This window comes from Tauraco erythrolophus, chromosome Z (genome assembly GCF_009769465.1).
Source record: "Tauraco erythrolophus isolate bTauEry1 chromosome Z, bTauEry1.pri, whole genome shotgun sequence".
Classification (NCBI taxonomy): Eukaryota; Metazoa; Chordata; class Aves; order Musophagiformes; family Musophagidae; genus Tauraco; species Tauraco erythrolophus.
This window is the reverse complement of record NC_141496.1, coordinates 29,997,811-30,024,957: the sequence shown is the minus strand read 5'-3', so window position 1 is coordinate 30,024,957 and position 27,147 is coordinate 29,997,811. Positions and strand designations below refer to the sequence as shown.

Genomic DNA, 27,147 nt, shown 5'->3' with positions numbered 1-27,147 from the left:
GTGTACTCTGGCATGGTGAACCCAGATGGTTATCTTTTGGTTTCTGAAGAGAACTTACTAAAAAGTTTGTGCTCCACGACTTTCTCATCTTTGTCATGGTCTTGTTCCTCAACCTTGAAAGGCTATAACCTCATGAAATACCAGGGAAGGGACTCTGACACATTCCTGAAGAGAAGGCACTACACACGTCACAACTATCTTGCCATAGAATTTGTTTTAGCTGCAAGTCACCAGGCTCTTTTGCACATAAAGAACGGGAGGCCCAGAAATTAATTATTAATAGACATGTGTAGCAGGAGATGTTTCATTTCTATACTTACTGGATTTATCTGTTTTTCCTTCCAACTGTATGTGTGATCACAAAATTTCTGTATAAAACAGATTTCTGGAGACGGAGCTCCTAGGGAAAAAAAAAAAAAGGAAGAATAATACAGTAATTAAAGGAAGCTAACTTTCCATGACTCCATAAATTTCTGCATAACTCAGTAATTGAGGTATATGCATCAAACCTTCTGATTATGCAACAGCCTTAGGTTGTTAAACAGTCTATCTAACCAGATTTTGAAACTACAGTGTAGGAGAGGTCAGAAATGAATAAAACTAGCTGGGAAAGAATTTATTTCACTTAGTGCTCTAGAACCCTCCTTGAGTTCATACTGGAGATAAACTCTTTCCTCTTATTTTTCAGACTAACAACTGCAATTTTGGTAAGCTGCCTGCTCCATTAGACTAAAAATATTTGTACTCCTATATGAAATACTTTAATGACTATGCAAAGAAAGACTTCTCTCTGGAAAACAAAAAAAGAGAGAAACCTTAAAGTTGGACCTCTGGGTTTCAAAACTAAAATGTTGTTACTGACATTAAGAAAACACCTATCAAATTAATCTTTATGTCATATATCTCCTCACCAAATTCCCAGTATACAAGTATGCACAAATACATGAATAATGAAATACCAATTCCAGCTTACCAAATATAAAATGCCACAGGCAGAATGCTAAAAATATCATCATCTAATATCTTTACTGAGACAAAAAAAGTCATCCAACCCTCAGACAAATCTCTACTCCAAAAACTCAAAAATGAGTCAAATAAACACGCCTTAAACTACATATGTTGAACGTTGCCACGTTTTAATTCCAATGGATAACCACAGGTAAGTTCAAAATGGGATGATGCTTCCTTCCTCAGACAAAACTATTGAGTAACTGTGTAAGGTTCAGCATCAGGAAATGACAATCACAGGAAAAGTTTCTGTAGATTTCAATGAGCTGTAGATAAGATTTATATTAACTCAGAGTAGGCTGATAAAAAATAATAGCCCACTCAAGTCTTCAAATTGGCAAAAACAAACACAAATAAAAAATCTAGAAGAACACTAAGAACACCTTGTGTCACTTCAGGAACAGGCAATCTCTGTATTGCTGGAATAAAACGTACAGGATGCAAGTCAAATGGATTATACAAAAATGCCAAGGAGGTACCAGTAAAACTATTACGTAACTACAACATGCTTGCTCATGCAACCTGCTCTAAGGGATTCATTAGGGAAGATTTTAAGGCTTTAAAACATTTTTGTGCATACATTTATGTGCATACATTTATGTTTAAAGTAATTTAATAATACACTTAAAATAATGCACTTAACTATCCCTACCCAAGTTTTGTATATTAAAGAGAATGGACATATTAACAATATAAAAAGTTTTTTCAAAAATATTATATGCAACTATATTTACATATAACGACTATGTGAATAGATTCCATTTATACGACTATTACGTGTTTATATTCCACTTATTTTATTCTACTCAAACACAACACACGTATCTAAATAAAAAGGATATCTCAACATAGATAGTTCAAACACTTCCCAGGTCAGGCATTCTCAGTTATACTACATAGGAAGAATGGAGAAATTCTATTTTTCAAATAAGAAAAATATGCTGTGCAAACCTATTTTTCAAATAAGAAAAATATGCCGAACTTTTTTCTAAAATACTAGCTAAAACTATGGATATAACAAGAGAGTATGTACAGGTCATAAGAATGAACTTCATGCAACACTTAAGTTTAAATAACATGCTCTCGGGCAACATCCATAGCAACAGTTCATAGAAAAAAACAACACAGGCTGAAAAAAGAATGTATCTTACCTTCATTTATTCTTTCTTCAGTTGCTAACGGCACGTGCTTATTAAGAAAAGACAACCTTTGGAAAATAAATAAAAAAAAATAAAAGGTCATTAAACAGTTGTATGCTCTGATTTTCAGCCCTACAACCTTGAAGGGCCACCGAGGGCAGCCATTTCAGCCTTAGCTGTCGGACACCACTAACCACACGTGGGGTGAGTGCACCTCTAACACCAACACCAACGGTGAAGGATCCACGAACCGTGACCATATACTTGACACTCTGCACAGAAAAACTTACGTAAGGAGGTACACCACTGCTTTACGTGTTTACAAGCAATATGGGGCCACAAAGCCAGTACAAAAGAAGTGCAGCTGCTTGGTGGTTCCAATTCTTTCATAGATTCATAGATTTCTAGGTTGGAAAAGACCTTAGAGATCATCGAGTCCAACCATCTCTAATCCCCATTAAACCATATCGCTAAGTAGATCATCCACCCTATTCTTAAACACATCCAGGGATGGGGACTCAACCACCTTCCTGGGCAGCCTATTCCAGTGGCTGACAACCCTTTCAGAGAAGAAATACTTCCTAACATCCAACCTGAATCTCCCCTGACTAAGCTTATACCCATTTCCTCTTGTTCTATTACCCAACACTAATGGAAAGAGCCCTTCCCCTACCTCCCCACCATCCCTTCTCAAGTATTTGTAGGCTGTAATCAGGTCTCCCCTCAGCCTCCTCTTCTCCAAGCTAAACAGCCCCAACTCCCTCAGCCGCTCCTCATAAGTTTTATTTTCCAGCCCCTTGACCAGTTTAGTCGCCCTTCTTTGGACTCGCTCCAGGAGCTCAATATCTCTCTTAAAGCGAGGGGCCCAAAACTGGACACAATATTCCAGGTGTGGCCTCACCAGTGCCGAGTACAGGGGCAGGATCACTTCCCTATTCCTGCTGGTTACACTATTCTTGATACACGCCAGTATCCCATTGGCCTTTTTGGCCACCTGGGCACACTGCTGGCTCATATCAAGCCGGTAGTCAACCAACACCCCCAGGTCCTTCTCTGCCAGGCAGCTCTCCAGCCACTCTTCCCCGAGCCTATAGCGATGCTTGGGGTTTTTATACCCCAAGAGAAGGACTCTGCACTTGGCCTTATTAAAGCTCATGCCATTGGCCTCAGCCCAACTACCCAGTCTGTTCTTTGCCATGTCTTAAAGGCTACAACTGGTAATGTCATGAAATTGGTATTCAGTTAAAGTTGCAGAGAGGTAGCATCAGCAGCCATCGTATTTAATAGTGTTTTCTCTGAGTTGGGCTCTGGTGTGTTCCACTTCCACTGACTAAAAAGTTACTCGGGAGGCACCAATTTGGAAACCCACAAGGTGTGTGTAAAATCTATGGGGCCATTTGCAGAGCTGAGAACTACAGACCCTAAGGGCATACAGAACTGGTTTGAACAGAGAGGAAAAAAAACCAGACAAAACCCTAAAATTACGAGATTTTTAAATCTCGTAAAAATACGAGAAATATCCGAGAAGAGCTGTTTCGCATCCCGCGATGTCGGACGCAGGAGGGATGGTTCCCGTGCGTGGGTGGGGGGTGTTTCCCTGAGATCAAGCCCGGCGCAGGGCAGCGGCCCGCTTCTCCTCAGAGCGGCCGCAGGCGGCTCCCGCAGCTGCCGCCGCCCCTGCCGTCGCGCTTGCACAGGTACGCGCGGCTCAGAGCTGCACCGCGTTACCACCTCCTCCTACGCAACTCCTCTTCCTCCACATCGCTCTCTGCCACCGAGTCGTCCACGAATGTCTCGTCGCTATCGATGTCGGCGCCGCCGCCCGCCTCCTCCATGGCGCCGCTCCGCTCCGCTCCACCGGGCGCCGCCGGGGGCCGCCCCTCCCCCCGGCGGGCCGCGCGGCTCTCCTCAGCCGAGGCGGTGGCGGCCATCTTGTGGAGGCCCGCGCTGCCTCGCAGCCCCTCGGAGTTGCGGGGAGGCAGGGCTGGAGGGCAGAGCTCGTCCGCGACAAGAGCAGCCTCTCCGGCACTGGTAAGCTTGGAGTGGCTGGCGGTAAAAGTTTAAGGCAGCTCTCCCTTCAGTGCCACTGAGATGCGGCTCTCTCGGCATGGCCAGCCTTGGCCTGCTCCGGGTGGCGATGCCGTGCCCACGCCCTCGGCAGGGTTTGTGTCCCCTCGCCGGCGTTGGGTCCTGGTTCTGACTCAGTCATGCACACCATTCAGCAGAGCCGTAAAGCACTTAACATACCGACCTGTGTGTCATCTAGAATTGCCCCCTTTTTCCTAATTTTTGTACTTCCGTGGCTGTGCTTAAGCAGCTAACTTCATCCACTGTCCTGAGCACAACGAACATGTTCCTGTGTTCAAGAGTAGGAACGTGTTTGAGATACCCCAATTACCAGCCCTTTCAAAGTATTTGCAGTAGCACTCTTGCATTGCACCGGGCGGTCATCTGTTAATCACAGCAGTGTTCTCCTCGGGCAGACCTTTTCTGCCTCAGTTTTGCTTTTTGTCTCTGCAGCAGTGGGGACAGTGCTGTCCTGTGGCCCCCGTCAGTGTGAAGCCAGGCTGCGGGCAGGCCACCACGAGAGCTACGGAGAACTGTTGATGGCAGAAAGCATGTCATGTACTTGCACAGGCTGCAAATTCCAAATCGTCAGTGACTCATGCTCCCCGTGAACTTTGTGATAAAATTAGCATTTTTATTAATTTTCAAATTACATTCATCATGGAATATTAAAAACCGCACTGCTATGGAAAAGCATGGAAAACAGAGCAAGATACTAAAGGTCATTTTAAATTATGTATCGATTATACATAATTGTTGCAACTGTGTATACAAATTGCTATTTTGCTTTGCCTTAGTCATATCCGTATGCAATTATAGCAATTGCTGTGCGTATTATAAAATTACTCCAGAAATATTGCTGGTAATACTTCACTCTTTTCAGGTATTAAAGGTGAGATACTCGATACTCAAGAAAACATGTTAAGAAAGAATTCGGTAGGTGTTGTGGGTTAGGCCGCTCCAGCAACCGAACCCTACACCGTCGCTCACTCACCCTCCCCAGCCCCAGGAACGAGGGAGAGAATTAAAGGATAAATGGGAAACCCGTGGGTTGAGATAGGAACCATTTAATACAGATGAGTAATACACAGTGTAGATGCTCACCACCCCCTCTTATCCGAAGCCCATCTCGTCCCAAAGCTGCAATCCCAGATGAACGCGAGGCCCCGAAATAGAGAGGGGGAGAGAGAGATAGTACTCCGAGAGTGGCAGTACTGGGAGAGAGAGGAAAAAAAGGCAATAGAGCAAAAGCGCAGAAGCGCAAAGGAGCAGAAGTGGCGAAAGAGCCAAAGCGCAAAAAGCCCTTCTTTCTGGCTGTCCCTCACCTTTATACTGGGCATGACACTGCATGATATGGAATACTAATTGGCCAGTTTGGCCGTCAGTCTTAAGTTCCACCACAAATCACAAGGGGAATCGTGGGCCCTCTTGTCCCGGCTATGCTCCCCCCTTATCCCACCATGCTTCTGCACTCCGGCCAGAACACGGCACACTGAAAAGTCCTTGGAGTTTCACTTTAAACTACAAACATCAGCTTGCTATCAGCATTCTTCTCAGAGCGAGCCTCTGAGTAAAACCAAAACATGGAGCTCTTCTAGCTGCTAAAAAGAAGAGCTAACTCTGTCCCAGCTAAAACCAGGACAGTAGGGAAGACAGCTAAACAGTAGTAAGTTCCTCAGATTTATACGCATCACTTCAAAGATGAAAATGAAAAGTGCATTTACATGTTAAAAGACTGAGCTGGCATAAATGATTTTGTCATTGATGACATCTGTTTTGGGTGGAGTTCTTCAGAAACATTTTCATCAACAAATCCTTGTTTGAGAATCACATTAATGCTTCACAGCACCATGTGGAGCTACTAGAAATATTGCTGGGTGAAACGGCACATGTAAAAAGCAGTTTCAGAGAAGCCAGAATGTAGCTCATCTGCAGGAAAGTCCTTGCGGATTCCATTTTGTTCATATTTAAACACGTTGGCCCGCAGTTGGTCAGACCCCGAAACCCAAAACAGCCATGCAGAATGTACCGGAGCAACGCATTGCGACCACGAACAGCGCGTTGCACCTGACTCAGTGCCCAAAGAGGGTCGGGAGCCTCCCGTGCTTCACGAGCAGAAGAAAGTATTTCCTCTTTGGCCGAAAACCACAAATATAAATATATTGCTTTGCTTTTTTTCTTTTCTGATTGTCAGGGGCACTACTGCTTTGCGTGAGGAAGAGGGCTGTAAATCACTTCGCTAGTTCTCAGCGCCTCAGTCAAGTGCATCCAGGCGGTACCACGGTGGGGGTAAACAGCGTGAGCGCCAGAGGCTCCACGAGAGTTGAGAGGTTAGTGAGGACACGCTGCTCGCTCGCCTTGCCGGCAAGGAGCCGGGAAAAAGGCAGCAGCGCCCGCCGCGGGGGGGGAAGGCAGCGCGGGGCCGAGGGTCACCGGGCGGCGGCTGACGGGGAGCGCGGCGCGCCCGTCGCTCGATGCGTATATGCAAATGAGCAGCGTGCTGCCGCCCAATCAGCACGCACGGAGAGTCGAGCGCGGTGGCCCATTGGCGGGCGGCCTGTGGCGAGATGGCGTGTTCTCCGCTCCTGATCGAGTCTCGAGCCGCGCGGCGTTCGCCGGGCGGTTGCCCCGGCAACGTAGCGAGTGACGCGCCGCGGGCTGGGCGTGGCAGGCCCTCGCCATTGGCTGCGCGATCGGGCGATGGCGGCGGCTGGCGTGTCGCGTCCTGGGTGTCCTTGCCCGGAGAGGAGCGGCCGGCTCAGTCCGCAGCGCGGCGGGAAGGAGCAAGGTGTTGCCTGCGTTCGGCGGTGCGGCGCCGGGGCGGTGAGCGGGGGCCGGCGGGGCAGAGGAGGGCTGCGGGGCCGCGTTTCGGGCAGGCGCGGCGCGGGCAGCCCGCTGTTGCGACACGGGTCCTCCGTGGCCGGGAGACGGGCTGCGGCGCCGGGCCCCGAGCGGCGGCTCGGCGATCGGCTGGGTAGCGGCGGCGCGGGGGAGGGCATCGCCGCCATCGCTGCCCCGAGGGAGCGGCGGCCGCCCCGCGACCCGGCCCGCGTTACCCGCCGCCCCGGGTGGCGGCTCAGGGAGGCCAGAGCCGCCGTCCCGGTGTCTTCTTGACGCCGGAGGGCGCGGCCCCGCGGGACGGGCTGCGGAAGGCCCGTCGCCGCACCTCTGCGCGCGCTGCCGTTGAGCGGGGCTCGCCGGCTCCACCCGGCAGCGCGCGGGGCCTCTGCGCCCACGGGGGGAAGCTCGGCCGTCACCGTGTCGGATTCTAGCGGTCTGCGGGGCCGCCCGGCCTGGGTCGCGCTGGAGGGCCGTGCCCCCCGCCTTTCGCGTGGGATTTGAGGGGCTACCGTGGGGGTGGGTCTGCGCGAGGTGGTTGTTCCCCGTTTTGAAAACCGAAAACGCTACCTGTCCGTTCGACAGGGTCTGCGTGGCGTCATGTGCTTCTCAGGTGAGCTCTGCGCAGGTTTTGGCTCAGCTGTTTTCACCACTCGGTTGCTGTATAATAGCGTAGCCGCTGCTGAGTCAGCCAGCAGGAGATGGGAAACTTGTGCTGATGTAATAGGTGGTGTTGCAGATGATTGCTCTGAGGTTAGTGAGAGCCGTGTGACAAACCTTATATGTTTGAGCAAATAGACGTACAGTTACATGGCAGATTAGTGTTCTAAAGCGTTACGTACAGCCAGTCTAGTTCCCTTTTTGTGTGCTGGTTAAGTTTTTGAAGGGGTTGCAGTTGGTTTTCTGTCTGTATTTTGTTTTGATTCTCAGAATGGGTTGCTTCACTTAATAGTCTCCTTGAAGTTTTTGGTTGAAAACAACCAGCAGGAAATGGATAGGATTTGTAAAGCATCCCTTTTGAAGGACCGTTTCAAAATTTAACAAAGTTATATTCATGATGAACTTTGTATTTAATGTTATGTCTTGCTAATTTCAAGCTATGAGTCAGTGTAATGATAGAAATATTTTAAACATTTAGAAACATAAGCTGATTGTATGCATTGGAAATTTTTTTTTTACAGCACTCAATAGTGCACAATCAGTGTATGAAATCTTCATCAATATTTTCTAGAAATGCCAATTGCATAGTAAAAAAATAAAAGATGCACTTCAGGCAGGTTAAATGACCATGAAGGCTTTAAAGAATCCTTTTAGCTTAGGAGTTAACTGCCGCTCGGTTAACCCCAAGATCAGCAGTGAGGCATCCTGTATTTCATAGCAGCAGTTAATTATAAAACATTGTCTAATAATGTGTACTATGGATCGTTATTTTCATAAAGAAATCAATGCATTTTTCCGTAATTGTTTTTTGCGATGCCATTTTACCCGTACTGGTTTTGCTTAGAAATGTGAAAAATAGTATCTGAAAAAAAGATTTTGAAATCTTTCTAGCTTCAGTAACAATTCGTTAATTGCCTGGATAAGAATTCCAACTGTCAGAATTCAGGAGTTGTATTACTAGTTTTAGGACTGGTAGGACTCTATAATATAGTCAGGTAGTAAGTACTAATTCTGATTTTCCCAAAAGAGGGTGGTATTTGAAAGTATTCGTATTTTCATAGGGCATTGCTATGCCTTTTCTGTTTTATTTTTTTTGATTCATTTCAAAGTCTTTAGCACTAAGATATTCCTATGGCTATGTCTTATTTTAGCATTCCTGATTAAAAGTTACCTTTCATTCTGCTGAGGAAAAACTATAATACCACTTTGGAACAGTTTTGCAAGAACATAGATTTACAGAATAATGTGTAGATTCTATTACACAGGGAAAAACAAAGGATAATGTTGACTTTAAAAGGAGTGGTTAGGTTTTTGTTTTGTTGGTTTTTTTTAAAGCTTTCTGTCAGGAAATGAAATAATTTGTTCATAAGAAAGACAGTCCTCTTAATGATTTTCCCCAGTTGGTTCTATGAGCAATGAAAACCCTGCCACACCTTCACTGTGGAAAGATAAAGCAGATTGATGCTGGTGGTGCTCATATGATCGAGATTGGCGTTGGTAGGAGACCAAGCTAGTTCTGATTTGCCCTGTTGTTTTCTCCATTGAATGACAACTTAATTTTTGAGGTCCAAGCAAAAGAAATAATAGTAGAAAGGCTCTCTTCCCAGAAGCCTGAGGAATGGATTGTTACTTTTAAGGCAACACGAAGGGATTTTTTTATCCACTTTGAAATGACAGTGTTTAGAGCCCTCAGTCCTCTATGGAGATCTTCAAAGTGCTAGGTTTGTACGTGTAAATACTGAATTGTTACAGATTTTTATATTTTATAGTTAGCCAGGCTACTATTTAAGCATCTTTTGAACTTTACGTGACAGTTAATGTTCATCACGGAGTTTTCTAAGTTGTTGATTTTGTGCAATGAGAAAAGCAAAGTCCTAGAACTAGTGTATTTAAGAGAATTTTACGGCATTCTGTTTCTCTGCTATACTTAAGTAAACATTCTTGATGAACTTGTCTAAAGGTACAACACAGAGCAAATAGACTAGGATGCAGTTTTTGTAACTGAAGGGTGTACAGAACATCCAAGTTCTCCGTTGTGTGAAAGAGAGGAGAGGTGTGAGAGTTTCTGTTAAATGTTTGGTATCAGTTGAAAGCAAAGGGGATGATGAAATGCATCCGCAGCTTGGGAATTAGGTATGGGTACAAGAAAACTGTCACAGAGTACTTACTGTATGTGAGAAGGACTCGTGTGCTTGAGATGAAGAAAGAACTCCCTTGAATGTGATCAGCTTGCATCACTGAAGAATATTGAGCAGAAGGTAGAGAAGGCACAGTCAGAAGAAGATAATAGTGCAATTCCTGCTGTTGAAGTTGAACATTACCAGCAATGGCTAGCTGTAATTTATATAGTTAAAATGAAGTTAATCAGTATTTTTTTATAGGAAGAGTGAGTAGAAAGAAGTGATAGAGTTTAGTGAGTGCTTACATAGGTGGTAGAATCAAGAAGTTGGAGTCAAAGTGGTATCAAAATTGTGTGACAGGAAGATACTAAGAGGTGTTGTAAGAGTGGTGGAGACGTACTAGTAAGGCCTTGAAGAAACAAGGGGGATGTGTATTAAAAAAAAAAAAAAAGATGACTGAGAAGGCAGGAGCAGGTCATATTACATTTCAGAAGATTAGAAATAAATGTATTTTACGTGGGAAGTTGAGAGGTGAAGATTCATTTCCTTATTCATCTGTTACTTGTTTCATTTTGGGTGGTTGTTGTTTTTTTTTTTTTCTGAGGGATGACTTGCAGAAATTTGTAAAGCTCTGTTTTCCCTGAATCTCATTCTTGCTTATATGAAATACTCTTTCGTTGCAGGTTCGCTAAGTACAGAAAAACAGTCTTGAAAATGTTGTCCAGACTCTTTCGAATGCATGGCCTTTTTGTAGCCTCTCATCCATGGGAAGTCATTGTGGGGACAGTGACTCTCACCATCTGTATGATGTCCATGAAGATGTTCACTGGGAATGATAAGATCTGTGGCTGGAATTATGAGTGTCCCAAACTTGAAGAAGTAAGGATTTAAATTCATGTTTTAGTACTTAACGAGTAGATACAGGGTTTTCTGTAGAATAATATCAGGTTGTGATGTATTAGGAGGAAAGTAGCTATGCAGAAACTTCTTTATTGCCTTCTTTTGCTATTGTGGATATTAAAGCTGTATGCAAGCAGTGATGTGCTACAGAAGGTTTTCATTAAATCTAACTTTCTGTTGCACAGTATCTAGTGAACAAGGATTTAATATTAATATTGTGTGCAATGTTTTCATTTTTTTAAGACAGACTAGCAGTGATACTTATTTTATTCTGAAACTTCATCTTTAGTGCAGCTTCACAGTGGATTTTTTCATTACTGAAACTTGAGAACAAGTTACTACTTTGTATAAAAGTGAACTGAATCACTTTGTATTTCAAACAGGATGTTCTGAGCAGTGACATCATCATCCTGACAATCACGCGCTGTATCGCAATCCTTTATATATATTTCCAGTTTCAGAACCTAAGGCAGCTTGGGTCAAAATACATTTTAGGTACTGTATCTGATTTTTTTTTATTTGCTGTATGCATTTTAGTTTTGTTAAAATATGAATTGTTAATAAATATTAGAATTTTAGTATTTATGTAAAGAACAAGGTAATTTCAATTATTTGCTAGATAGCAGAAAAAAAATTCTGCGTAGCTCAAAGTGCAGTGGAGATTGTGTAGGATTATATAAATATTGGAAATGTAGTTCTTGAAATAATTATTGTGTGAAAGACTTAAAATAGAGAGCAGTTTAAGATAGTTTTCATTTTTGCTGAAATGAATGAGAAGATTTATGGCTTCTATTTCTTAGATTCTTACTTTGAATGCAGTACAAATTTTAGATTTAAATACATGTCTAAAAATAGCATATACTTCAGTTTGTATCTCAACTGCTGTTAGTGCACTGTGAGAGATGAGAATTGTCATTTGAGTGCTTCAGGACTGATCTAAAGGTATAGCTTATCTTTTTTCTTTTTTTCCTCCCAACATATATAAACCAAAAATTTCCAATTCTCTTATTTTTAAAGGTATTGCTGGCCTCTTCACAATCTTCTCAAGTTTTGTTTTTAGTACAGTGGTAATTCACTTCTTGGATAAAGAACTGACAGGTTTAAAGTAAGTCATGGATTGTTATTCTGGATTTCTTGCTTGATTTTTTTTTTTTTTTCCTTCCTGTACAAACAACCTTGGATTTTAACATATGCCTATTTTTTTTTCCAGTGAAGCTTTACCCTTCTTCCTGCTTCTGATTGATCTGTCAAGAGCAAGTGCATTAGCCAAATTTGCGCTCAGTTCCAACTCTCAGGTCAGGAGGTTTGCGTGTTGGTTGGTTGGTTGATTGGGTTGGTTTGTGGTTTTTTGTTGTTGTTGTTTTGTTTTGTTTGTTTGTTTGTTTTTCCCAATGGAGCTTTTGAATTTAGTATTCAAAGATGAACATTATCCCATGGCAGCGGGGTTCAAACTAGGTGATCTTTAAGGTTCCTTCCAACCCAAACCATTCTGTGACTCTATGTGACACTATATCACATCCAAGTGATGAGACAGACATACAGGCGAATACCCTGTTGGTGATACATAAAAAGGATCAGATTTTATCCAGATTCTGTGTTCTCTTGCCTTCAATCCACATCAGTGTTCAAGTGAATAATAACACTGTAAAATCAGTCTGCATAATCGTGTGAGCTAAGTTAATTGTGTGTATGAGTACTTTATAGGTTCAGAACTTTAAACCAGCAGTGCTTTTAGCTGTATTGAGGAGGTTAGAGTTCCTAGACCAAAGTCTTCCTAGAACCGTTATTGACGGAAAAGGCTCAGGAACAGTATATAAAGAGACATCGAATGTTATAGTGTTGATACTGGAAATTTCTAGACAAAATCTTAGCAGAACAAACATAGTATATGTGTAGACAGAAACATTCATGCTCTAATGCAACTAACAGCACGACAGGAATGATTGAGAAGACATCTTGCTTATCATACATTGTAATGGTTTTATACTAGTGTTCTAAGTTCATAAATAAAATTATATTTAGTGAAATTAATTTATACGTACAAAATACTATAAATAGTAATTGAGCATACTAACTGGCAAAAATATTGTCTATTAAATGTTAATATATTGTATATTAGAGTATATTGCACATTCTCTAGATATGCAATATTATTACAGTGTTGTAATTATTTTAGAATAAGTGCAAGAACAGGATTTTTTAATTAATTTTCAAGAAAGTATTTCACAAATAGATTTTCCTTACAGCTTCCTTCCTCCTCCACTCAAAGCCACCACCATCAAAAAAACTGCAGCAGACCCTCTAGCGTTTGCCATGCCTGGCTTCTGAAGGAAATCCCGTTCCCCCCAGGGGAAAGTTTTAATGTCTTTTATGTCCTTTTTTCTGTCAGCTGAGTCTAGAGAGTTAAATAATAAAATAAAATTAAATGAAAAAAAAATCTAGGGTACAGATATGTGGTTGCAAGAACTTTTGAAATGCCATGACGCAAGTGGCTTCTATTTTATATCTTAAAGTGTAGAAACCCTGTTTTTCTAAATGTGCTTCAATTAAAGTCTGTGCCCATCAGTGTTGTAGCAGCTTAGAATACTGATGAGCCAAAAGTAGAGAAATTAATCAAAATTAAAGTGTTGTGTAAATAAAGACTGTCAAAGTATAATAACGTATGGGAAATAAAGCAATTGAAGAATGTATGCTCTCATAATAGTTCATTTTCAATGTATGTTTTATAAGGCTTTATCACCATAATACTACTCAATTTACTAATCGTATACTAATCACGTTATGTGTATTCTCTTAATTTGGTTTTTGTTCCTATGTTAATATACAGAAATTTTTCTTTTTAGGATGAAGTACGAGAAAATATTTCACGTGGAATGGCAATTCTAGGCCCTACGTTTACACTGGATGCACTTGTGGAGTGTCTTGTGATTGGTGTTGGTACTATGTCAGGTGAGTGATGCAGTCTGAGGGTCTAATTGTTTCCAGTTAAAAAAGACTATTTGAAAGACGTTGAGATATTGAGAGTTTCAAATAATAGGTGTTACCTACGGGAGTGACTTCATCTATTTATTTAACTGTACCTATATAACTTTATACCTTCCTAATTAGCCTATATTATTAGTTTCCTGCAGATGTGAATAATATGTACATGTTGAAGGGAAGTTTGAAATACAGGTGACAGCTTTCCTTGAGCATTGTGCAGTAGGAGTGGACTTCCGTGTGGCTGCTTTTAGAAAATCACGACCTTCTATCATTCCCATAATTTCCGTTAATATCTTAAAGTAGCTGCTAAAATTTTCTCTTGGGCATTTTTAAAAATGACTTACGCTTTTAGTACGTGCACACCTATATCATATTCTTGCAAAACTCACGTATTTATAAAAATTACTCCAGGCAAGGAAGGTTTTCTAGTTCACTTAAAAATAACCAATCTTTTACTGTTTTTTTCCCCACCCAATCTTTTCATCTTCATCAGTTCTGTGTGCAATAGCAGTTGTCTTTCCTCTTAAAAAGAGAACAGTTAAATGTAATAAGCAAAGGATTTTCATGTGTAAATAACTGATTTCTTTGTAAAATAAAGTTCCATAGTTAGGGCTAAAGTGGGGTTTTGTTTGCGTGTTTGGTTTTGTCTGTTTGTTTTTTGTGTGAGTTTTTTTTTAAACTATCTTGCATACCTTAAAGGCATCTTTTAAAGCACTTGCTTTTCAAATTGTTTTGGAGCTTTTTGTGGGAGATGGTATTAATAAGCTGTTTTCCTGTTTATATCTAGGAAAAAACCACTAATTTTGGTGTATTATATAATTGATCTTTATATTTTTTAAATTATTTGTACTGTTAACTTTTTCATCTTTAGTAAGGGACTTCAGTAATGCATGTGTGACATGGCTAGTTGACTTTTTCTGGATACTAGGCTTGTGAAGGAGTAGGTAGGGTACATACTGTTCCTTACTGCCTTAACACTTAACTGGCCATCTTCAGATCTTTCAGAAGGGATTTCAATACATAATTTTGGCTAATTATTCTCTGCTTAGATACCTGAGGAGTTTCAGGCTTTCAGTGTGAAGCTTTAAAATCTTGGTGAACTGTAGTTACTTGTATTTATTCAGAATTGTGCTTTAAAAGTTTTCTGTAAATACATAGTGTGCTTAGAGTAAGCTAATACACGACTAGGGCTTAACATGCTTGTTTTTCATTAATCTAGACAGTTCCTTCTGTAATCTACACTGTCAGTGTAACAGTTGCTTCTGCAACACTTTTATCAAGTATATAGAAAGCCCATTGCATCTTCAAATGTAAAAAAAATTATTCTTTTTTCTGTAGGTGTACGACAACTTGAAATTATGTGCTGCTTTGGCTGTATGTCTGTTCTTGCCAACTACTTTGTCTTCATGACATTCTTTCCAGCTTGTGTGTCCTTGGTATTAGAGGTAAGACCAACTTCAAGACAACATCAAGTCTTAGTAGAACAAGAAGCCCTGTGCTTCTTGCAGGCTATACATTGCTTCATGGAGTTAAACACCAGCAAGTTTGTCTTCCTTTCAAAGTGAACAGAGGGAAGGGCAGAAAGAGTTACTGTGGCTCAGCTGATAACAGTAACTTGTTAATGCCACTGTAAATGAGTCACTCTTAATAGTATGAGTTCTAATTTGAAGCAGAACAAACAAATTATATTGTAAATTATTGGCGGTCCAGGATTTTTAACTGTTTAAATTCTAACTTAGGCTAAACAGTAGGTCGTAGGCTAACTCTTTTTGCTAGTAATTTCTGAATGATCAAGTAAAAATACAATGTTGAGGCTCACTTGTTGGTTCTTCTAGTATGTACTAAATAGGACCTATTTTTAAATTTTGTTATTTTTGCAGCTTTCTCGAGAGAGTCGTGAAGGGCGCCCTATATGGCAGCTTAGCCATTTTGCTCGTGTTCTGGAAGAAGAAGAAAATAAACCAAATCCTGTAACACAGAGGGTCAAAATAATTATGGTTTGTGGCTCTTTTTCACCTATAGTTACGCAATCAGTAAGGTGTCCTGGTGCAGTGAATCAAACTTTTGTTTTCTGTAGACTTCTATTCTGCATCCCATTAGTCTAGTTTACCATAGTAATTTTTAATAAAATCCCTTGTGTCTATACCTAAAGGCTTCCTCCATATGCCATTTCTGTGCCAAACACTCAGGGCTTTCTTAGGTTTGCTAATTCCCTCTCTCTCACCCCTACGGCACTCTCAGCTTCCTTCACTTATTAGTTGAGCAAGAGGAAGGATGATGTGGTGGGACAGGTTCAAAGCTATGACTGTTAACAATAGGCCAAAAGGCTGTTTGTGAGAGGTGTAGAAAATCAGCCTTCAGCTCTAGACTTTTATGTGAAACGAAAACAAACCACCACAAAACAAACCGCAAACAAACAGAAAATGTTTAATCTGAGTAGGTTAGATACTCAGTTACTATTGAAAAATTAGTACTTGTTCTCTTGTTTGTGTTTTTAATACAGTCGCTGGGTTTGGTTCTCGTTCACGCCCACAGTCGTTGGATAGCGGAACCAGCGGCTCAAAACAGTACTGTGGAAAACTCAGTGGGATTGGATGAGAATGCACCGAAGAGAATTGAACCTAATGTTTCATTATGGCAGTTCTACCTTTCTCGGTAGGTGACCTCAAAGAACAGAAGTGTGTTTCCTTGATTAAGGTGTATTCTCCAGTGCGGCCAAACTATGGTTCTAGGATGCAACACTTAGAAACTTGCAGATCTGAGCACTGTAGGATTTCTTGGAACCAGAGATGGCTTTTCATAAGAAATATTTTCATATTACGCCATTTGTCCAATCTCCTTGAAGAAATCAAGAACATGATCAGGAGCCAGCTGTCCTGTATGCATCGAAACACTACCTTTTCCTACTAGCATGGACACCTTTCAGAGCACACTAGATAGTAAATTTGCTGACTCCACTAGAGTAATTTAGTTTATGCAGAGCTCCTGACTGTGCACACACAAGCGGAAAAAGTGCAAAAGCCATTTCGCTGTTGCTTTTCCTTCAGCTCAACTGAAGTTAGCAGCACCCGTGCTTCCATAATATTTCTGAAAATGCAGAACTGTCTGCTTTAGGTTTTTCCCCCTCCTCTTACCAGTTGAGCTTGAACCATAGTAGTTATCATTGGTAGAGTCATCATTATTTCTTTTTCATTGGGAGACAGTTGTTAAATCAATTTGATGTAGCTGTTAGTGAATATTTTACAGTCATTTATTTTACTGGACTGCTTTTTAGCTAAGATTTAGTAACTTCAATGACATCTGAAAATTCTTACATTGTTACTAATACAAAGAATGATTTCTCTGCTCTAACCTAGCATATGTGAATATCCTGCTAGAAAATGTCTTTTGACTGGAGTTTCTGTAACTGTATAAATGACGATAAAACTATTAGCCTTTATAAAGCAAAGGGATGTCAGAATGCTGTTAGGAACAGCAATTGTATATACTGTGTATTTACTTTCGGATTTCTCTGTTTCAGAATGGCCAGTATGGATATTGAACAAGTAATCACTCTTGGATTAGCCCTTCTCCTTGCTGTCAAATATATTTTCTTTGAGCAAGCAGAGACTGAGTCTACACTCTCACTGAAAAATCCTATAACATCTCCAATGATGGTCCAGAAAAAGGTCCCTGAGAATTGTTGCAGGAAGCAATCTGGACTTCTGAAAAACAATCAGAAATCTAACACAGTAGAAGAAGCTTTAGTTCCCAAAGATGGAAATGGTAACTTTAAACATTTTAAAGTTCGAACCTATTCCTGAATATTTGGAACTAATAGTGAAATCTGTGTTAGCATGTTGCATTTGGAATGAAAACGTAAGAATTTTGTAAACCAAAGTTCATTTTGATTGTCTTTATGCAGACGAAGTCATAAAACCTGTATTAGCAGAGTCATCAACCAAGGCTACATTTGTAGTTGGCAGTTGCAACCCTGTGGAATCTTCTTCATTTCTTAATGGAAAAGAGGAAGAAATTGAATTACCTGAAGAACCACGTTCTGTTGAGGAATGTGTTCGTATACTTGGAAATGCAGAGGTACAGAGAAATGACATGGGTTTTTTTAACCTCTACTGCAATGTTTAATTTAAGAATTCTTACAGTTCATTTTCCAGCTTTTAAGTGATCCTGTTGATTGTGATGTCATTCTTCAGAGAATTATGTCTTTAATAACTTGAGTAGGGGGTCATGACTAAAACAAAATCCTTTTCTAAGTCACTTCTCCAGTCAGTCAGGCTAGGGGGAACAGGGAAGCAGCTTCAGCCATTCATGACAGACCAAGTCATTGAAGCTTCTGACGTACACGTGTAAGTAGGTGTCTGAGTAAAAGGTTTCTGATTGTATCCTGGCCTACTATAAAGCCTGACATGGGCGGCTGCTTCCATTAGATGTGCTCTGATAACGTCAAAGTAAAGTTGTTAACCTTTTTTCATTTGGAAACATTTAAAAGGATTTTCACCAAGATAACCTGTACTTTCTCTCCCCACCCTTTACGTTTCCAGAAAGGAGCAAAATACCTTTCTGATGCTGAGGTTATCAGCTTAGTTAATGCTAAGCATATTCCTGCATACAAACTGGAAACCCTGATGGAAACTCAGGAGCGAGGTGTCTCCATTCGCAGACAGATGTTATCTAAGAAACTCCCTGAACCTTCGTCTTTGCAGTATCTTCCTTATAGGAATTATAATTATTCTTTGGTAAGTGAAAAGCAGACAAGCAAAACTCACTGTAAAACCATTTTCCAAATAGCTCAAATACAAATACATGCTTGAAGTGATGTATATGAATTAACAATGAGCTTGGTCAAAACTGATGCAGAAGGGACAAAAAAAAAGGAGAAAAGGAGACTCTAAGGCACTATCTTTTATTGCGCTTGGTGTTTTAAACCTAGGGAGGTGGGAAAGTTTTGTAGTTTACCCAAAAAATACTTCATACCAACGTATGCAGCTGTCTTATCTCAAAAATGCAGAATTCTACTAATACTGAGCCTGAGTTCAGCTGAATATTACCTTGAGCTCAAGTTAAAATGGAAATTTATTTAAAATTCATTTAACAGCATTAGAGTTTTTTAATAGTGTTTAAGACTTAGTAAGATTCAACATGTCTGCTAGATACTGGACTTGACCAGTATTAGCTGTTGATAGCTGTAGCTGTTGCCTTTTTGAGGTGGGAACTGGTTGCTGTATTGGTAGGATTATGGGTTTTTGCTAGGATACCTTGTAGTCGTAGGCACAGTACGTAACATGCTGTACCATGTATTGTAACTTTAATGATACCTTTTGTCTTATTTTTGCAAGGTTATGGGAGCGTGCTGTGAAAACGTGATTGGATATATGCCTATTCCTGTAGGCGTTGCAGGACCACTGGTTTTGGATAACAAAGAGTTTCAGGTGCCAATGGCAACAACAGAAGGATGCCTTGTAGCGAGCACTAACAGAGGATGTAGAGCAATATGTGTAAGTATTATTTGACTAGCTTGAAAAACTTTCTGTATTATAAAACATATTTGGGATGATATAAGGCATGTTTGTGACTTCCTACAAATTAAAATTCACTTTTGGTAATCTTAAGTTTGTTTCCCTTCTGCCTTTGATTTTTAGCTTGGTGGAGGAGCAAGTAGCCGCATTCTGGCAGATGGGATGACTCGAGGACCTGTTGTAAGGCTGCCCACTGCTTGCCAGGCTGCAGAAGTGAAAGTTTGGCTTGAAAGTCCTGAAGGCTTTAAAATAATGAAGGAAGCTTTTGACAGCACAAGTAGGTTAGTACAGTGGCTGTTCCAGTCTTACTTCCTGACATAAGACTTCTATGGATGGTAGAACTCTCCTAACAGTTTTTCTTTTTGCGGACTGCAATACAGTAAATGATGTATTCATTTTGGCTAAGAGTAATAGTTTGAATCTAAGGGAACAAAAGTCACTCTGGCTATGCCACAAGGCTAGTAATAAACATTTTCCCATTACAAGTGGTAAACAACTTTTATCTAAGCAACAGATACATTCACATTGTCTAATATTTAATACATTGCTTATTTTGGCTAAGCATTTAAAAATAAACATAAAAGCTTATTTGGATTTTTAGTAGTTATTATTTAGTAGTAGTAATTCAAAGTTTCAAATTTAGCCTTTCACGTGATGCTACTAATGTTAATAATTAATTTGTGAGAATACAGCATAAACTAATGCTAGAACTCAAATGCTAAAAAATGTTAACCAGTATTAAGAATAAGTCTATTTCAAGCCCTAGAGTTTTTTCTAAGAATTACAATTACCAGCTTTCTTTAGGAAGATTCAGAGAGCGATTTCCTTACTAGTCTTACAGGTGTCAGCCAAGGACGTATGTGTATTTTGGCCAGAATCAACTTGTGCTGCTGTTTAAATGCAGTAGTTCCAGGTTTTTATTTGATTTGTGGATCTTGCACTGTTGTTGAACATAGCAAGCACAGGTTTTGCCTTGCTGTAAAACTGACAAAGGAATTTCCAAAGGCCTCATTTTTGGATTATACCTGGTGGTCAGATGTTTTAAGGAATGCAAATAAAGTAAATTTATGCAGTGAACACTTTTACAGTGAACATTTTTGAAGTATTTACTCAAGAGAACTGCATGCACGGTAGCTGAAGGTTTTTTCTTGCACTGAGGAATGAGTAACACAGAGTAGTTAACAGTGCTACCTGCAATGATTTGCTGTCATTTTGCTACTTAAAACTAATTTCGTCATTTCCCTTGAGGATTGTAAGTAATAGTAAAATTTGTTTGCAGGTTTGCCCGCCTACAAAAGCTTCTCATCTGTTTGGCTGGTCGTAACCTTTATATCCGTTTTCAGTCTGGAACAGGGGATGCAATGGGAATGAATATGATTTCAAAAGTAAGGACCAGTCCTCTTAAGTCTTTTTTAATCAATGTGTGTTTCTTTTGAAAAATAAATAAATTATAGCCTACCAATCTGTGACCACCTGGCATATGAAGACAGAAAGATAAGGCATAGCACTGTTTGCAGTGCTATAAAATAATAAAAGTATTTGATCTTGTCAAGTGTAAAGAACAACAGGATGAGAATGATGAAAGAAAAAAGTAACTTCTTATTTTTTACCTTTTTTATTATTTAAAGAAAGTATTCTTGATAATATGGAAGTTAAGATGGTTGCTCTGTTGCTTTGGGGCAAAGATTTTATCCGGCAGTAATTAATCTGTTACTGTGTTTATCGCTTCCTTGTAAATAAAAGATTAGGAATCTGGTGAATGACAGCAGAGGAGTGTTCTCTGGTTTTGGTTGGTTGGTTTTGGGTTTATGCAAACATGTGGAAGAACCTGAGATGTGACCCATAGATTGGGGGGATGACTTGTGCTGCTGTTTGAGATTAATACTGATTGCCTACTCTATAGAAGATTTAAGGCTATCAGAACCGTTACATAAAGGAGTCTGGTCATAGACAAGACACTAAATATAGCAGATTTTTGTCTGGTTTCCTAGTGTAGAGAAGCTTTTTCCACTACATCCAAAATGAATTCATTTCATGCATGTAGTCGTATCTTCAGTATGGTAAGCATACGCCCATTCACCTAGAACGTATCCAAGAGAGACCATATGTACTGGGAACAATCAGTTATTCCCCATATAATTCCCAAAGTGCTTAGAAAAAGGACAGTGATAATTGAGTTGAGTTTTTTCTCCTGTTTCAGGTTCTTTCCTGAAATTAACGTTCTTTTTGTCAGCTGTAACTGATGATCTGATTAGACTTAATCTCATCTTGCTGTTCCGCTGTCCTGGAGTAGCTTGTTTTGCAACCATAATGATATACTAGCCTTTTATCCATTTCTCTTCTAACAGGGTACTGAAAAAGCACTGGCAAGGTTGAATGAAGAGTTTCCTGATCTCCAGGTTATAGCTATTAGCGGGAACTATTGTACAGACAAGAAACCTGCTGCTATAAACTGGATAGAAGGAAGAGGGAAGTCTGTGGTCTGTGAAGCAGTCATTCCAGCCAAGGTTGTTAGAGAAGTAAGTGTCTGCTTTCTTTTACTTGTTTATAAAAATGCATACATTTTACAGAACTGATACCTATCTTACATCATAAATATTAACTGTAAGTTGTTTTCCAAGTAAGGATAATTCCGACATGTATGTTCCGATACTATTTTTCCTGAGACAGTGGATATTTTTTCCTTTCGTTGTCTCTTCTGACATAATGTGCATGTATTTGATGGTGCATATCTAGTTGAAGGCATTAGGATTTTCACTTTTCACCTTTGAAAAATTATTTCACAGTTTGACAGATTTTTACACGAGGTTTTGCCTGTCATTAAACCCAGTCGTTTCGATGATTTCACTCATTTGTTGTCTCTTGCACAAACCTGGCGTTTCCTACAAAGTTTATATGCCTCCTATGAAAACAGATAATCAGGTGCTTCACTTAATTCCAAAGCTGCCTTGGCATCTTGCATGACAAAGGGTAACCTTTATAACCAGTGCCAGTCCTAGCCCCTGGCAAACTTGTCCTACGTCACAAGAGCTATCTTAGATTTTCTTCCACCTGAGCTTAGAAGACTGGCTGTGTGTGTCAGACCAAATCCGTTGCCTGTTACCTGGCATGAGAGATGATATCCAGGGAGAAGTTTATTATACCATACTAAGCATAGTCTTCCATCAGCTTGTTCAAGATTTTCTGAATTGGTACTTTCGTATTTGATGGAGTTTTTTTGTTGTTGTTTTCCCCAGTAATTTGTTCAGTCTCTTTTGTGAAACAGTGTAAACTTTTAGCACTAGTATTCCCAGCGGAATTCCACAGTGCAGCCACACCTTGTTTGAGAACTACCTCTTTCTGGTTGTCCATTGCATTTGATGATGCCCTAGTTTTGTAGTGGAAGAGATACTTTCGTTTTCATTCTACTGCTTAAGATTTTGTAGGTCTAACAGAGCACTTCCACCTTCCCAGCTACTGTCACTTTCAGACTGAAAACTACTAGTTTCTTTATGAGGAATGACTAAACAGACTATTTTAGCATGTCTTTGATCATCCTTATCTAGATTGTTTTCAGTTCTAAATTTCTAAAATTCTGGGTGGAGACTGGGACACTCTTCAAAGTCTGTGTGCAGGCTGCATTTATACATTGACATAATTTATGTCTCTTGGGTTTGCTTCCTTGTAGTTTCTTAATTTCTGAATCAGCATTTTTACAGTTGATTCAGTGGTAATATCTATTACAACCCCAAGATTTCATTCCACAGTAGTAATAGGGAGCCAGTCCTTTGGTAATGGGCATGGATGGGTTCTAAGTGAATTTGGGATGCTTTTCCCCAGCCATGTACCTCACTACATTTACTTACATAGAACTCTAATACTTAAACTTTTTGTCAGTGTTGTAGACTTTGTGCAGATCCCTGTCACCACTTGCTATTCCTGCGACACTGGAATATCTTAAATTTTGCTCACAGCACTATGTTTTTTTTGTTCTCTTTGGTAATTTTTATACTAAATTCAGTATAAATCTCTTATCTGAAGGTTTCAAAATACAGTCAGTATAGTATAAATGTGCCACTTTGTTTGATATTACTGTGCACAATGTTTATTTACCAATGTAGCACAGTGGTTTGTGTTTGAACTCTTCAGTTTAGCTTTGTATTCTTATGCAGAGTACATAAGAGTATAATAAAACGATAAAATTCAATAATGAATTGGCTTCCTGTATCTAGTTTTAAAGCTTAATATGCTAAATTGGGGAGGGTTTAGTGTCTGGAGCAACTTGGGAGGAATGTTGTTATCATATCAAGGTGAATCAAGAGGATTTTCTGCCAAGCTGATTTTGTTATTTCATTCTGAAGATAAATGAGAATTTGAAACGAAGAAGGTAGCTGGTGAGCTTTTCTTAAAGGTCTGTGCAAGTCCAAATTCTTCGCACTGACTTTTCCATTGTTACTTGGACAATGCAGCCTGCACTTGGAAGGGCTGCTATTGAACAAAAATAAAAGTAGATATCTAGGACGATGATTGAGTCAGATTCCATCTGGAACCAAACAAGGGGCGAGGGCTTATTAACCATAAATAGAGTATTCCTATTTCTGCCTAAGGAATGGTGTAGTAAAAGTATATAATTTTGTCTAGGTATTGAAGACGACTACAGAAGATATAGTTGAAGTCAATATACACAAAAATTTGGTGGGTTCTGCAATGGCCGGTAGCGTAGGTGGCTACAATGCACATGCAGCAAACATTGTGACAGCCATCTACATTGCCTGTGGTCAGGTAGGTTTGTTTTACACCAATTCAGGTTTTCTTTAGTTCAGTAATTCTTCACCAAAAACCTTAGTTGAGTGTTTTGATTTTGTTTTCTCCTTCCTGATCTGCAGGATGCTGCGCAGAACGTGGGCAGCTCTAATTGTATCACTTTGATGGAGCGAACTGGTTCCACCAATGAAGACCTGTACATCAGCTGCACAATGCCTTCCATAGAAATAGGAACTGTTGGTGGAGGCACCAATTTGCTCCCACAGCAGGCCTGTTTGCAGGTACGAATCAGGAAGTTTAAAGCAACTTAGCTTCTTAAATCAAAGCTCGCTTTTGTGTTGTCTGTATTGCGTCTGAGCAATGTTGTGGGAACGAAGCATCTTTTAAAGATGTTTAAAAGTCTTAAAAAGTTAAACTCAAGTTTAACTTGATGGATTTGATGTGAAAATTTTACAATTATCTAATGAATTGGCTTCCTGTGTCTAGTTTTAAAGCTTAAGATGCTTAACATTAAAAAGACTTAGAGCTAGTTGATTTGATATAGAATCATAGAATCATAGAATGGTTAGGGTTGGAAGGCACCTTAAAGATCATCTAGTTCCATCCCCCCTGCCATGGGCAGAGAAATCCTCCACTACACCAGGTTGCCCAAAGCCTCATCCAACCTGGTCTTGAATATAATTGGGAAATGCTTACTTTAATACTAAATGTAGCATAAACGTACTTAGATTTCACAGCATTGCATATTTATCTCTCCAGATGTTAGGGGTTCAAGGTGCAAGCCAAGATAACCCTGGTGAAAATGCCCGTCAGCTTGCTAAAATTGTTTGTGCTACAGTGATGGCAGGGGAATTATCACTACTGGCAGCTCTTGCAGCTGGGCATCTAGTCAAAAGTCACATGATCCACAACAGGTAAGAAATGGAAAAATTCTTCTTTTTCTCTGTTTTGCCCTTCTTCCAAGTACACAAGATTGAATAATAATAATGACATGAATAATTGCAACATATAATAGTAGTGTAACATTTTAACTATCTGACGTGGTTACCTTACTGTTTTTATCAGATCAAAAATAAATCTACAAGATCTTCAAGGAACCTGCACTAAGAAGGCAGCATGAATACTGAAACAGCTTTGAAATGAAGAATTGTTCCAGCAACTGACCAGGTGCACAGGGGGAAAAAAAAAATAATCTGTGAAGTTTAGAATGAAGATTACCTTCAACTCCGTGATGTCTGTGTAAACTCAGAGATCACCAGACTTGTGTGAGACTACTTACGTCTTTGACCTTCTTCAGTGGTTAGAGATGACTTCATGAAGGAAGTCCTGTCTGATGTCTTGAACATGGCTTTGGGGTTCTTAATCTTACACGTCATTTTCTAAAGGATCAGCCTTATGGTTTTTACAGGTTGAGGTTATTTTGACTAGTAAGTTTCCTGGTAACTACTAAGCTGAAAAGTGGTGTAATGTACTTTGTACATTCAAAAAAAAAAAAAAAAAAAAAAAAAGTTGGTCTAAACTTGGCTTGAAAGCACTGGTCCTTGCCATCTTTATTTTCTGGTTAGACAAGCATGTTTTTTGAAGTGATGGCAAGCCTGATCACTTTCCATGTACTCCAAATTTTTTTTTTTTTCACATGTAAATCTTAAGATTAGTTTCATAGAAAGCTCTGTCTATATATAGTGCTTGATTTGCTTGCTGCTTCAGCTAAGCAGCATTCAATGTTTTAACTCCACAATTTAGATTACTCCTTTACGGAAAAATTGTGAGTTATAAAGTTCTAAATGGTTAAATATAATCTATACATGAGTGGGGAAAAACAGTGTTTTCAACTGTTTTGTTATTTTGTTCAGGTAGGAAAAAAGTGATTTTGAAATTGGTAACCAAAACCAGTTACGTGTCAATACAGGTTAGTAATTTAAGCAAATGCAATTTCTCATTTTTTTTTGATAGAAGTGCATTCAAACAACAGGAGACAAGAACAGATGTTTACACGTCTTTTAAAAGACGTCTCTTAAAGTACAGTGTGTTTGTATATTCCTAATTTTTTTTTTTAAGTGTTTGACACCTATTCCCTAGGAATAGGTGTGTATCCACTGCTTAAGCTGAGAAAAAAATGAAGCCAGAAAATCACACTGTTCTTTAACACTAGTTTTTTTTCATTTTCGTCTTTTAATTCCTTTTAAAGTTTCTAGGGGCGGGGAGGGGGGGGAGTATTTATTTTAAGAAGAAATCTTACACTTTTTTCAATGAAAAGTACTAATTAAGGGAATTCAGTGAAATGACATGTTAATGCAACAAGCAGTTTTTGTATTAAAATACTGTACTTGGACCAGTGAAGCAGTCTCAGGTGTTCTTAATGTAATACAGAAAACCCAGGTGTATTCTGGTTTGATTCATCTTTGGGAATATTGCTAAACACATCGCCCTGCCTAGTTAATCACAGGAGGAAAATTGTTAATATGCTTGGTGATGTTTTTGTTTGGTTGGTTTGGGGTTTTTTGTTCGTTTTGTGTTTTTTTTTTTTTTTCGGGGGAATCAGTGGATTGAACTGGGTTTCTTGCAGGAATGCAGCAGCATTCCTAAAGAGGTGACCAGCAGAGGTGCTCTTCTCATGTGCAAATTTGATATAAATCATGATGGGTTGTTTTGTAGTACATCAGCACATTAATATCATTGTAATCAGCTCATAAAGCTAATGTGCAAGCATGAAGACATACTACATGCTAGATATGTTACGACAGCATGTAAATTTCATGAATGTTTATCTTCCTGCAGTATTGTTGCTAATAGCTACCATTTTATTTAAGGAAAGTTGGAACTACTTTGTTTCTATGTTCATTCAGTGATCTTATTTAAAGTAACACTGTTCTGGCAATAAATGGTGGTTCAGTGTTGATTTTGGTGGATTTAACTGACATTCTGTCTTGCAGAATTAACATTTTGTATTATTACTAAATTGTGTACATTTTGGTACAGAACTACTTTTTCAGTTTCAGTAAAACAATGGAAAATGTATTGGCTTAATGGTGATATTTTAAGCTTACTTCATGACTTAGTGACATACCTCAGCAGACAGCATAAAACAAGAGGGTTAAGGAAAACATGGCTGGCGTACGAACACAGTGGGGCTGTGACACCGGAACCTCTCAACCTGGTTTGCAGAAGGTGGTA

The 27,147-nt window shown here is 39.7% G+C and overlaps 2 protein-coding genes across 4 annotated transcripts in view; one reads left to right on the top strand and one right to left on the bottom strand.

Annotated features, from left to right (window-relative positions):
* The window catches only part of ANKRD31 (ankyrin repeat domain 31), a 78,090-nt gene extending 74,012 nt beyond the window's left edge, over nucleotides 1–4,078 (bottom strand). Inside the window, 3 exon segments of the mRNA XM_086629310.1 lie at nucleotides 321–400; nucleotides 2,160–2,215; nucleotides 3,879–4,078. Of these exon segments, the coding sequence (XP_086485436.1) occupies nucleotides 321–400; nucleotides 2,160–2,215; nucleotides 3,879–4,078 (336 nt within the window).
* Nucleotides 1–26,941, top strand: part of HMGCR (3-hydroxy-3-methylglutaryl-CoA reductase) — a 213,999-nt gene extending 187,058 nt beyond the window's left edge. The window contains exons 1-20 of one of the 3 annotated variants that reach the window (XM_086630079.1): nucleotides 7,004–7,037; nucleotides 10,516–10,711; nucleotides 11,116–11,227; nucleotides 11,750–11,837; nucleotides 11,943–12,027; nucleotides 13,576–13,681; nucleotides 15,053–15,159; nucleotides 15,595–15,711; nucleotides 16,218–16,369; nucleotides 17,235–17,479; nucleotides 17,619–17,791; nucleotides 18,256–18,450; nucleotides 19,051–19,209; nucleotides 19,354–19,511; nucleotides 20,510–20,615; nucleotides 21,579–21,749; nucleotides 23,851–23,991; nucleotides 24,096–24,254; nucleotides 24,733–24,887; nucleotides 25,039–26,941. In XM_086630079.1, coding sequence (XP_086486205.1) covers nucleotides 10,547–10,711; nucleotides 11,116–11,227; nucleotides 11,750–11,837; nucleotides 11,943–12,027; nucleotides 13,576–13,681; nucleotides 15,053–15,159; nucleotides 15,595–15,711; nucleotides 16,218–16,369; nucleotides 17,235–17,479; nucleotides 17,619–17,791; nucleotides 18,256–18,450; nucleotides 19,051–19,209; nucleotides 19,354–19,511; nucleotides 20,510–20,615; nucleotides 21,579–21,749; nucleotides 23,851–23,991; nucleotides 24,096–24,254; nucleotides 24,733–24,887; nucleotides 25,039–25,093 — 2,649 coding nt within the window. In that variant the 5' untranslated portion in view covers nucleotides 7,004–7,037; nucleotides 10,516–10,546 and the 3' untranslated portion in view covers nucleotides 25,094–26,941. Of the gene's footprint in view, nucleotides 1–7,003; nucleotides 7,038–10,515; nucleotides 10,712–11,115; nucleotides 11,228–11,749; nucleotides 11,838–11,942; nucleotides 12,028–13,575; nucleotides 13,682–15,052; nucleotides 15,160–15,594; nucleotides 15,712–16,217; nucleotides 16,370–17,234; nucleotides 17,480–17,618; nucleotides 17,792–18,255; nucleotides 18,451–19,050; nucleotides 19,210–19,353; nucleotides 19,512–20,509; nucleotides 20,616–21,578; nucleotides 21,750–23,850; nucleotides 23,992–24,095; nucleotides 24,255–24,732; nucleotides 24,888–25,038 lie in introns of those variants that run through there. The other 2 variants (XM_086630080.1, XM_009986440.2) reach the window with 2 other exon arrangements.
* Nucleotides 26,942–27,147: the final 206 nt, after the last annotated feature.